This window comes from Meriones unguiculatus, chromosome 7 (assembly GCF_030254825.1).
Source record: "Meriones unguiculatus strain TT.TT164.6M chromosome 7, Bangor_MerUng_6.1, whole genome shotgun sequence".
NCBI classification, from domain to species: domain Eukaryota; kingdom Metazoa; phylum Chordata; class Mammalia; order Rodentia; family Muridae; genus Meriones; species Meriones unguiculatus.
In genome coordinates this window covers 45,466,083-45,478,557 of record NC_083355.1, presented here as the reverse complement: position 1 = coordinate 45,478,557, position 12,475 = coordinate 45,466,083, and the positions used below count along the sequence as shown (strand labels likewise).

Here is a 12,475-nt window from a genome sequence, read left to right as displayed (position 1 = left end):
AACGTACAGACAGAATTTCAGATAATATATTTACAAAAGCAACTGTCAAAATTCCTTTAGTAGAAGTAACTGCTGTAATGCATTTAAATAGGTGGAAAAACACAAATTTCAAGCACACACTCTATACCTCCAGATAATCTTTTTGTTTTGCTTTCTTCTTTTCTGTCCCCCTCCCCTTGGTTTTTTGAGACAGGTTTCTCTTGTGTAGCCTTTGGCTGTTCTGGACTCACTTTGTAGACCAGGCTGGCCTGGTGGTCCACTCTGCCTCCTGAGTCCTGGGACTAAAGGTGTGCACCAGCACCACCAGGCTTGCTTTGTTTTCTTAAGATCACTGTATTGTGCAGTCCAGTTGGCCTGGAACTTGCTTTGTAGTGAAGGCCAGCATTAAGGACTTCATCCTCCCATGAAGGGCTCCTACCTGCTAGGATTATGCACAGATACCAATACACCTGCCTTATTTTAAAGTCACTAACACAGCATTTGGTCTTACACATTATCTAAACAACCACACACACTCCATTATCTTTAAAGAAAACAAAGCCAGGTGTGAAGGTACACAATTCTGATCTCAGCACTTTAGGGAGGAAGAAGAAAGCAGATCCTTTAAGAGTTCAGGCCAGCCAAGGCTACATTGTAAGACCCTGTCCCTAAAACCTAAAAACAACAGAAGTCAGTATTTCACATATACACATATGATTTAAGTATGACTCATTTTATCTTTACAATTCTATGACATAGGTATTATCCCCTTTATTTTCCAGATGAAATAACCTATGGACACTTAAAGAGACAGCAAGGGACTCTGGCTTTTTTAGCTTTCATATAGCCTGCTTTCTTGATGAAAAACAAAAGACAAAGAACCAACAACCTTTTCTCTTGGACTAGTCTGACCTGGCAGTTTTTATCTAAATACACTTGTCAATACAAATTAGTATTTCATGTAAACCTTAAAAATCCTCTGGACAAAAACCTCTACCATCAAAGCTTGTCCATCAATGCAGACAACTAGTAATTAAATATAGGGTACTTATATATGATTAGCAAACGGTTTCTTCTCTCAAGTGCTCTGCCTGAGATTAAAGTGCTATCCTCTACCCCTTACCGTGCATGGTTCTGATGCATTCAAAACCCTGAAAATCCCATAGTTTAATCGTCATATCTGCAGAACAGGAAGCCAGAAGCTTGCCACTGTGGTCAAAGGAAATGTCCTGTACAGAGTCTGTATGCCCCTTAAGAGTTCGTTCAAAATCTCCAGTCTCATAATCCCACACCTGTCAAGTGAATAGAAAAATGGTTAACACCACTTCCTCATTTCACATTTACACTTAGCAGCTCAGTCTGGCACCTTACTGACTAATTAACAAATAATCTTTTAGAAATATCAAAGTTTCAAGTAAACTGGCCTTTTTCTACAGAGAAAATTGAGGCTCCAATTATCCAAGTAGAATTCCAGAATTACACTTGTTAAGGATCTACCACTTAATTATGCCAATGAGAAGGTACAGAAACTCAAAGTATACTAGTCTTACAGTATGAACTAGGCATAAATAAGGAAATTCAAGTGCAAAAAAGATGTGTTTGGGATAGGCATTTGTATGTACAACAGTGAACTGCTTTAAGTCCTCAAGTCTGCTACAACAGTAGGGTTCACATATTTAGGGGACTAAGGAGAAATCATAAAATACAAACTATTCCTGAATCAAGTGTTCATGATTAAAAGAACGTCCCTCTCCCTCCCGAGCCCCAACTGGGATTCTCTGTGTAGCCTTGGCTATCCTGGAACTCAATCTGAAGACAAATGAGGCTGGCCCGGAATTTAGAAATCCAACTGCCTCCACCTACCAAGGCTGGGATTAAAGGCGTTAGTTTGCCATCAAACTCAGGTTTTTAAAAATCTCATTTTTAAGAAGTAATTTTTCTAAAACAGAAATTTGAGTTACCAAGAATCAGTACTACAGATATCACTCAAGAACAATCTTTGTTCTAGTGGCCAAATTGTAGTCTAATTGAAAAAAAAAAAAAAAAAAAAAAAAAGATTCTAGCACTTGCTTCACAAGCAACAAGTCCTAGGTTCAATTCAATCTCCAGCAACTTAAGAAAACAAAACATTAAAAATCCAAACAAGGGCAACACCCACAAATACCAAAAAAACAAAAACAGAAGCAAAAAAACCCACAAGACCAAAACTGAATAGTCAATCCCCAGTCAAAATTCAAGCTTTTAGGTCCATTCTAACTATAGTGAGGACAAATTTAAATGTCATACGGTGCGCGCGCACACACACACACACACACACACACACTTTGAGGAAATAGGCAATATTAACAAAAATTTAAGGTTGGTGCAATACATTAAAAAATAATTTATTTTATTTAAGCGCATAAGCATTTTGCCTGAATGGATGTATGTGTACCACATTCATGCCTGGTGCTCTCTGAGACAGGGCGCTGTATCCTGTGGATCTGGAATTACAAATGGTTATGAGCCACCATATGGGAGCTGGGAAGCAAACATGGATCCCCTGCAAGAACAGCATGTGCTCTTAACCTCTGAGCCCACATTTTTTTAAAGATTACTTATTATGTATAGTGTTCTGCCTTCACCTACACCTGCACACCAAAAGACAGCACCAGACCTCACTATAGAAGATTGTGAGCCACCATGTGGCTCTGTCCCGGGGGGCCCGGGGAATTGAACTCAGGACCTTTGGAAGAGCAGCCAGTGCTCTTAACCTCTGAGCCATCTCTCCAGTACAACCCACATTTAAAAACTTAATCTAAATAGCATAAGACTGAGAAGCAAATATAAAAACTGTACTTATGCACACAGCTTAACCCCAGCACCTGGGGTGTTTGAAGCCAGTCTTGTCCTACTGAATGAGCCTCAGGACAGCCAGGACTACACAGAGAAACTCTGTCTCAAGACAAAAGAAAACAATTTATGCAACTCAGCTGTCTCCTTCCACTAAACGTATCCCAAGAATCAAACTGAGGCCCATCAGATTTGATAGCAAGTGCTTTTCCCTGCTGAGGCATCATCCTTCTCCTTAACTTTTATAGCAAGAGTCCACAGGAACAAATTTAAATACCAAAATCAATTAAGTCTCCTACATTCATTAAACAACAATAAAATAATTCTCCCATTCCTTTCTTTTCCTTTTTTTTCTCCTCCCTACATCCCCCTATTTTGTGGGGGAACAATTAAATACAGGGTCTCAAGAATGCTAAGTGCTGTACCACTGAGCTCTAGCTGTCCAGGAACTCTCTTTGTACACTAGGCTGTCCTTGAACTCAGATCAGTCTGCCTCTGCTTCCCAAGTGCTGAGATTAAAGGTTTGCACCACTATATCCAAACCCTTTGCTTTTTGTTTAAAAGCACTGTCCCGGGGGACTGGAAGAGATAGTTAAGAGCACTGTCTGTTCTTCCAAAAGTCCTGAGTTCAATTCCCAGCAACCACATGGTAGCTCACAGCCACCTGTAAGGAGATCTGGTGCATAATGAGATCTTGCATATACATAATAAATAAATAAATAAATAAATAAATAAATAAATAAATAAATAAATCTATCTTTGAGGGGGGAAAAAAAAGGCACTGTCCCGGGGGGCCCAGTGATTAAGAGCACTGTCTGCTCTTCCAGAGGACCTGGGTTCGGTTCCCAGGACCCACATGGCAGCTCACAACTGTCTTAACTCCAATTCCAGGTGATCTGACTCCCTTACACTAATGCAATTAAAAAAAAGAAAAAAAAAAAACCACTGTCCCAACAAATTGCCCAGGCTGGCCCTGAACTTGATTTGTAGACCACACTGACCTTAAAATTCTCTTGGCTTAGCATCTCAAGCAGCTGAAAATTCAGGCTAGCAAACCACACAGTATTACTCAGAGAAGTGGCTCTCAACTTTCCTAATGTTGTGACCCTTTAATACAATATCTCATGTTGTGATGTTGTGGTGACCCACAACCACAAAAATTATTTTTCTTACTACTTTGTAACTGTAGTTTTGCTGTTATACTTGTAACATAAATACTTGATTTGCAGGGTATCTGATAAATGACTCCTGTGAAAGGATTGCTCCACTTCCTAAAGGGTCATGACTTAATTAGGTTGAGAACCCTTGGGTTAGAGCAATTTTTGAAGCATACCCTGAAATAAGCTGGGCAGTAGTGGCACACACCTTTAATCCCAGCACTCAGGGAGGCAGAAGCAGGCAGATCTCTATATGAGTTTGAGGCCAGCCTGGTCTACAGAGAAAGTTCCAGGACTGCCAGAACTACACAGAGAAACCCTGTCTTGAAAAATGAAAACAAACAAACAAAAATAAGCACATACTCTGAAATAAAAACTTTTGGGGGCTATAAAGATGGCTCAGAGATTAAGAGCACTGGCTGTTCTTTTGGAAGATGCTCAATTCCCAGCACCCACATGGTTACTCACAACTGTATATACTCCAGTTCCAGGGGATCCAGCATCCTCTTCTGGCTTCCATGGGCACCAGGCATACAAATGGTGTACACACACACACACACACACACACACACACACACACACTCACCAGAGAGAGGAAAAATAACCATATATAAAATAAAGTACAAAACAAAAAACCTTGTCTTTTCACAATCGTGAATAAAACTATAATGTACTACTATCAAAATAATAAGAATATGCCTAACCTACCAATGGATGTGGCTTTTACTTCCGCCCCTGTTTTCTAAAGCACAGAGACTATGACTGCTATAGCAGTTTCCCCTTAACTCATTAGTGACACATTTCCAAGACTGCAAGTGAAGCCTAAAAACTACAGATAGCATCAAAACATATATACCAGATTTTTCTATATATACATACTTATGAATTGGTATTACAAATCAGACAAAGTAACATTTTAATAATTACTAGTATTAAAATAAGAGTCATAATAAGGCACTGTAATAAACACGTCAATGTGCTCTCTCACAAAATGTCCTACTATACTGGTATTCTTGACTGTAGTTACCTCAGGGAATTAAAACTATGAAAAGCAAATAAAAGAACTTAATAATTTATTATCACATCTTTCTGCCTTTGGGGGGAGGAATTCAAGATAGGGTTTCTCTGTGTAGACTTGTCCTGGAACTTGCTCTGTAGACTAGGCTGGCCTTGAACTGAGATATCTGCCTGCCTTTGCTACCCACGTGCTGGGATTAAAGGCATGTTCCACAACAACCTAGCTATCTTTCTGCTTCTTAACCAAGTATTTTCCATGTCACTAAAAATTTAACCAGGGCTGAGCTGGGTGATGATTGCCTTTAATCCCAGCAGAGGCAGGTGGATCTCTGTGAGTTACAGAGAGCCAGGGCTACATGGCTTACATGTCTGAGGGAAGAAAAAAGAAAAGAAACCAGGGGATGATGAGATGCACATAGAGTAAAAGCACTTGCCATGATGCCTGATGCCCAGAGTTCAATTCTGGAACCCACATGGTCCAAGGAAAGAATAAACTTCTGCAAGCTGTCCTTTCATCTTTACCTTCATGTCACAGCACACACACACATCCACACAAACATATACACACACTACAAAACCCAAGACTGCTTCTTCTTCCCTAAGAAAAAATATAAAATTTTAAAGTCCTTCATGTAGTCTATTAAATTACTGTTTGAAATGTAGTGAGAATGCATACTTTCATCATCACTGGAAATACTTGTTTAAAAGGTAAAATTATACATGTAATTTTAATTTATATTTTTCTTACATTAGTAGTGAGGTCAAAACTATTAAAAGTATTTTAACCTTAGTTACCCGCAGTTCTCAGCTCTACCCTCTGAGTTCTGAGACTACAGATATGTGCCACCACACTAGCAAAGTCCCTTGATTTGATCCCCAGCCCAATTCCTCCTTGAAAAACTACTACTACAAACTACTCTGAATATCATCTATCAGTTTTCCTCAATTATTGCAGCTCAGTGTAGGGAGAGGAGAGGCTGGAGATAATGGCTCAGGGGCTAAGAACACTTGCTGGGGGCTGGAGAGATGGCTCAGAAGTTAAGAGTACTGTATGCTCTTCCAAAGGTCCTGAGTTCAATTCCCAGCAACCACATGGAGGCTCAAAACCATCTATAATGAAATCTGGTGCCCTCTTCTGGCCTGCAGGTGTTACATGCAGAAAGAACATTGTATACATAGTAAATAAAAAATTTAAAAAAAAGAACACTTGCTGTTCTACCAAAGGACCCGAATTAAGTTTCCAACACCCAAGATTTGTAGATTACAAGTTCCTGCAACTCCATTCAGCAGACCAAAAACCCTCTTCTGCGATCCATAGGCAGGTGTATGCACACACGAACACAGATTTTTTTTTTTTTAATTAGTGTGTATATGCACATGTGTGCACCTTTATTCACTGAGCCTCCAGGATCACATAAAGAGTATGTAACACATCAGGTGTGGTGATGCACAGCTTTAATTCCAGCACCAGGGAGGCAGAGGCAGGAGGATCCCTTAACATAGCAGCCACCTCGGTCTACATAATTGAGTTTCAGGACAGCCAGGACTATGTAGAGAAACCCTATCTCAAAAAAAAAAAAAGAATGAAACAAAATGAAGACTATGTAAAGCATACTCAATTGAAGAAATGATGACAAAAACATGCCTGCATCTTAGGCAGGACTACTGTTGCTATGTGATACACACAATGACATTTTTATAAACCTTTACAAATAAACAATATTGGTTCTTCATATAAAATAAGCCTTAGAACAAGAAAGCCACCTATATTTTATTTTTCTATCTTTTTATGTATGGTTACACAACTGTCATTTTATTATGAGTATATTAAAGGAAAAAGTAATTACTTCAGACTAAAGTTCTTTGGGGGATGGCTTCACAAACTAGTATTTTCTTATTCCCTGGTTAAAAATGAGAAACAAATTTCTCATTCTCCAAGGACAGAAACTATTGAAGGAAAAGATGACCTACTGCCCAACTAAATTAAAAACACTCCACATTTTCTCAAATATATCAGTTACTTACTGGCAAAATGCCTCTCTGAGTTATAATGCAGTTAAGTCTGCCATAACGGTTTAGTACCAAATCACTCAATACAGTTTCAAGAGACACCTGTCACTGAGTTTGATTCCTGGGACCCATGTGGTAGAAGGAAGAAAAACTCTCATAAATTCTTCTTTGGCAATCACACATGCCATGGCAGGTATGGATACATATATATACAGACAGGCAGACAGACAGACAGACACACACACACACACACACACACACCCCAAACTCAGAGCTGCCCTGTGTTCTTTTGTTTCGGTCCCTTTTTTCAAAATCTTTTCTTTCTTTGACCTAACTTACATCAAGTCTACCCTATTTGCCTTACTTGGGTATGGGGACACACAACTTTAATCACAGCACTCAGGAGGCAGAAGCAGGAGATTTCTGTAAGTTCAAGGCTAGTCTGACAGCAAAGACTACAAAGAGAAGAGATCCTGTCTCTCAAAAACAAAACAGAACAACACAAAAACACCAAAAAGCAAAATGAACAAGAACAACTTGCCTTAATTGTAGCATCCTCTGAAGCAGAGACCATAACACTGAACACAGGATGAAAAATGACTCGAGTGACTGGACTCCTATGACCACTCAAAGCGTACTTCTCTGGTGGACGGGGAATCCATTCTTTTGGGTCTCGCTTCTGACCAAGAGGACCACCCGACGTAAATTCTTCTTTTGCTTCATTTAGTTTTGATTCTAATTCCATAACCTTGGATGAGAACATAGAAGTTAAATAAAGACACACTCTATCACATGTTTTAGGCTCTCACCATGAAGCTTAGGGTAGTCCAGAACTCAGTATCTTCCTATTCCCAAGGACTAGGGTTACTAGGCCCAGCCTAAACTATTTCACTCACAGAAAATTTTCATTTACATTTATCACAGAGATGACCCTCGCTTTATGCTTGTCATTTTTAGTGTTTTTTTTTTCTACACTATAGTTTATTATTTATGCTAAAGGCAGTGATATTCATAACAAAAGCTGTTATTTACTGCTAAGCACCAGATGGAGTCCACTAGCCTGGTTGAGCTGGCCCGTTTACAACAATGTCATCTTTTCTAACCTTTTCTGTGCAGAGTATTTTAGAAATGGTGTCTGTTACTGAGGATCTATTACTTTCATCTTACAGGTAAAAACAAAACAAAACAAAAGACCCTCAGAGATGAGAGTGACTCATGAAGACCACATTTAGTGCTCTTCTGCAGTTCCGGCTAGTTGTGTCCTAAGGCAGTGGTTCTTAACTTCCTAATGCTGTGGCCTCCTACATTTCCAAAAATGTCCCAACCTACAGTTTGAGAACCATTATTCGAAGGGCACAACTCATTCCTTAACCATCAATTTTTCAGTCAAAGACAATGCAGATTCAACCAAGACACTACTCTATAGTATAAACTAGCGTGCACCAGTAAGGACCTTAACAGTCAAAGTTTTCATGAAGCAAAAAGGATTTTTAAGATCAGATATGAGTATCAGCAGGTCAGTAATTTATGGTAATATTTTCAAAATTTATAAGAGCAGACTGAACACAACTGCCTAAAGAAGAACTAGTTACCTTTTTTTGTAATCTAATAACAGATGTCCATTTTTTTTCCAAAAGACCAGCATACTTCTTATCTAATTCTTCATTCTAGAGGAGAAAAAGTAAGATCCTTTTATAAAAATGGGTTATCCATATTTTAAGCCTAAATATTATTAAATATTTGATTATACAAAAAAGTGGGGAAATTAAGTTAAATCCTAAGTAAATCACAATAACAAATGACAAAATTTGAATAGCTGAAATGACCTAACTACTGAAACTTAACATTCACTCATTAACTATACTATGAGTAACTAAGACTGTTAATTATAAAGTCAAGCATACCATATCTAATTCAGCTTCCTTTTTAAAAACAGAATATGCCTCTTCATAGCCATTTGAACGAAGATAATCTGCTATAGCTCGATTTCTGAAAGAAAACAAATTCAAATGAGTCCTAAATATACCTCACTTCTATTTGAGGAACAACACTTATTAAAATCTTTTGTTTTTTTTTTTGGGGGGGAGGGAGTGTGTTCAAGACAGAGTTTCTCTGTGTACCCCTGGTTGCCCTGAAATTCACTATATAGACCAAACATGCTAGCCTCAAATTCAGACACCCACCTGCCTTTGTCTCCTGAGTGCTGGACTTAAAGGTGTGTGTCACCACTGCTCAGCTATTAAAATCTATTTAAGGACTGGAGAGATGGCTCAGAGGTTAAGAACACTGGCTGCTCTTCCAGAGGCCCTGAATTCAATTCCCCGCAACCACATGGTGTGGCTCATAACCATGTATAATGAGATCTGGTGCCCTCTCCTGGCATGCAGGTGTACATGCAGGCAGAACACTGTGTACATAATAAAGAACTAAATCTTTTTTAAGTATCTACCTAAAAGAGTACTAAATTTATGAATATCTCTGAAAATAAAATGGACAAACTTTCAGAGGATCGAAAACATTTAGCCACTGTCACAATTTATCTGTATTATTTTGAGCATCTTTTCATTTTTCTTTTTTTCAGAGATGCCAGGGACTGAACCCAAAATATTGTACATGCTAGGCAGGTGACCTACCTCTGAGCTACATTCCCAGCCTTTGACACTTCATAAGTTTCTAACTTATTGCTTAGCTTATAAATTGCAGGTACTCCACAGCTCTAGGTTTGTTTTGTTTGAGACAGGGTCTCTGTGTAGAGCTGGGTGTCCTAGACTTGCTTTATAGAGTAAGCTGGCCTCGAACTCAAGAGATCTGTTTGCCTCTACCTCCCAAATGCTGGGATCAAAGGCATGTGCCACCACCACCCAGCTAGATACCTAGGTATCAATGGGCAAAAGTGACCATCAGTTTTGCTAGTGTTGATATTCACCTTCTCCTACTATTTATATACATACTTAAACATTTTGGGTACACTGGTGTTTTGCCTGCGTATATGCCCCTGGAACTGGAGTTACAGACAGTTCTGAGCTGCCAAGTGTGTGCTAAGATTTGAACCCAGGTCCTCTGGAAGAACAGTCCATGCTTTTTTAACCTCTGAGCCATCTCTCCAGCCCTAAAACTGAGTTCTGCATAAAAATGTTTTTGATAAAAAGGAATATGGAGAGATGTCTCAGTGGTTAGCAGTGTTTTTGCTCTACAAGCATGAGGATTGGATTATGTCCCAGCACTCTTGTAAATGGCTAAGTGTCCTGTGCCAAGTCTGTAGACCTAGTACAAGATAGGTGGAGACAGGAGGCTCTCAAGGGGCTGGTGAGATGGCTCAGAGGTTAAGAGCACTGGCTGTTCTTCCAAAGACTCTGAGTTCAATTCCCAGCAACCACATGGTGGCTTACAGCCATCTATAATGTGATATGATGCCCTCTTCTGGGGTACAGATAGAATATATAAAAATAATAAATAAATCTTAAAAAAAAAAAAAAAAAAACCACAGTGCTGGGGAGATGACTGGCTGTTCTTCCAGAGGACCTGGGTTCCATTCTCAACCAATCCTAACTCCAGTTCCAAGAAATCCAAAGTTCTCTTCTGGCTTCCCAGGTCATGCCAAGCATACCTGTGATATACAGACATACATGAAGGCAAAAAACCTTATACACATATAAAATACAAATAAATGTAAAATGCAGTAGAAAAATCAGAGTCCACATTATATGTAGTAAAAGCAATTATAACTTATTACACAAGTAACTTCTTTCAATTATTTTACAAATGTGTTTGAACTAGTTCTAGATGTTCTGCCTAAAGTCTTTTGTTTTGAGACAGGTCTTGTTACATTGCCCTATTTGGCCTGGCACTATGCTACAAGTCTGGCCTCTTTTTTCTGACAATCCTTCTTTTAAATTCTATTAATAGACAGGTCAGCAAGTAGAAGTGTGTGGTCAAGCCTGATGATCTAACCTCGGCCCTGGAACCCTTGCAAGCTGCCTACCTCTCTATACCACAAACATACATATACACACAATATTAAATTTTTAAAAATTTAGTTTACTAGCAGGTAATATTTAAAGTGAAAATATAATACAAGGCCACAATGGCACATACCTGTTGTCCCAGCACTCAGGGAAACAGAGGCAGGTGGATCTCTGTGAGTTCGAGGCCAGCCTCATCTACAAAGTGAGTCCAGGACTACCAAGGCTACACAGAAAAACCCTGTCTTTAAAAAACAAAACAAACAAACAAAACACCAAAACCCCAAAACAAAACAAGAACCTAAATACGGGGCATTGACCAACCCTCTTCATTTGATTTTTGTCCCACTTTCTAGGACCCACATCACACAGCTCACATATGCTTATAACTCTAGCTCAAAGGGTATGATACTATGGTTGGTTTCAACAAGATTGGCCCCACAGACTTGCTGTCCTTCCACAAAATGTAGGTTCCATTCCTAGGTTCTCAGCAACCACATGGTAGCTCACAACTGTCTGTAACTTTACTTTCTGGAGACCTAGATGCTTCTGTCTGGCCTTCAATGGGTACTAGGTGTATACACACAGTACACAGCACACACACAGGCACAACATCCATGTACATAAAATATAAATAACTGAAAACACATATCAAAACCTAAGCAGACCTCCAATAATACAAAAGTACATATACACAGGGCTATTCATTATACATTACTTTTAATGTCCCGACATGGATGACTGGTTAAAAAAAAAAAACTAAGATGAATATATACAGTAGAATATTATGTGCTCACATCACACATACACACACACACACACACACACACACACACAGATGCATACATACACACTAGGAAGATCTCTGTGGACTGATATGAAGTAGCTCTACAATATGTTAAGTGAAAAAAAGGAAGTCTAAAACAGCCCATACATAGAAGGAGCTGAAGAGGTGCTTAGTGGTTTTAAGTATATACTGCTTTTGCAGAAAATGGGAGCCCAGTTCCCAGTACCCCCTTGAAAGGCTATCAATTGCCCACAATTCCAGCTCCAAGGAAATCCAATACCTCTGGCTTCTCTGGGTACTTGCACTCATATTCATATCCCACACAGAAACACTTATGCATACATGTAACTAAAACATTTTTAGTAGCACTTATAAGACAAGTCTAGTGGGTCACACCTGTGCTCAAAGGCCATTTCAGGTCTTATGTGATGCTTCATTGAGCTCAGATCATGGCTTCATGCATACTAAGTAAGCACGCTACAAACAGCTGCTTCCCCAGCCAAAGAACAGCACTTTAAAGTTTATCTGTATGTGTACATTTTTAAAGGTGTGTTTTATTATTCGTGTGTGTGTGTGTGTGTGTGTGTGTGTAAAAAGAAGAGAAGAAAGGGAAGCTACTTAGGGGAGCAACACAGAACATGAGGAGGAGGTAGTTTTACCAGTTTTTCAGAGAGCAGTTAGACACAGGTGAAAAGAGAACGAGCCAGAGAATGAAAAGGAGCCAGAATATT

The 12,475-nt window shown here is 39.1% G+C and overlaps 1 protein-coding gene across 4 annotated transcripts in view; it reads right to left on the bottom strand.

Annotated features, from left to right (window-relative positions):
• The window catches only part of Pafah1b1 (platelet activating factor acetylhydrolase 1b regulatory subunit 1), a 44,220-nt gene that overhangs the window by 11,608 nt on the left and 20,137 nt on the right, over nucleotides 1–12,475 (bottom strand). For all 4 annotated transcript variants that reach the window (XM_021642104.2, XM_021642106.2, XM_021642108.2 and 1 more), the window contains 4 exons: nucleotides 8,900–8,984; nucleotides 8,588–8,662; nucleotides 7,537–7,743; nucleotides 1,103–1,271 (listed from right to left, as the gene is read on the bottom strand). In XM_021642104.2, the coding sequence (XP_021497779.1) occupies nucleotides 1,103–1,271; nucleotides 7,537–7,743; nucleotides 8,588–8,662; nucleotides 8,900–8,984 (536 nt within the window). The remainder of the gene's footprint in view (nucleotides 1–1,102; nucleotides 1,272–7,536; nucleotides 7,744–8,587; nucleotides 8,663–8,899; nucleotides 8,985–12,475) is intronic.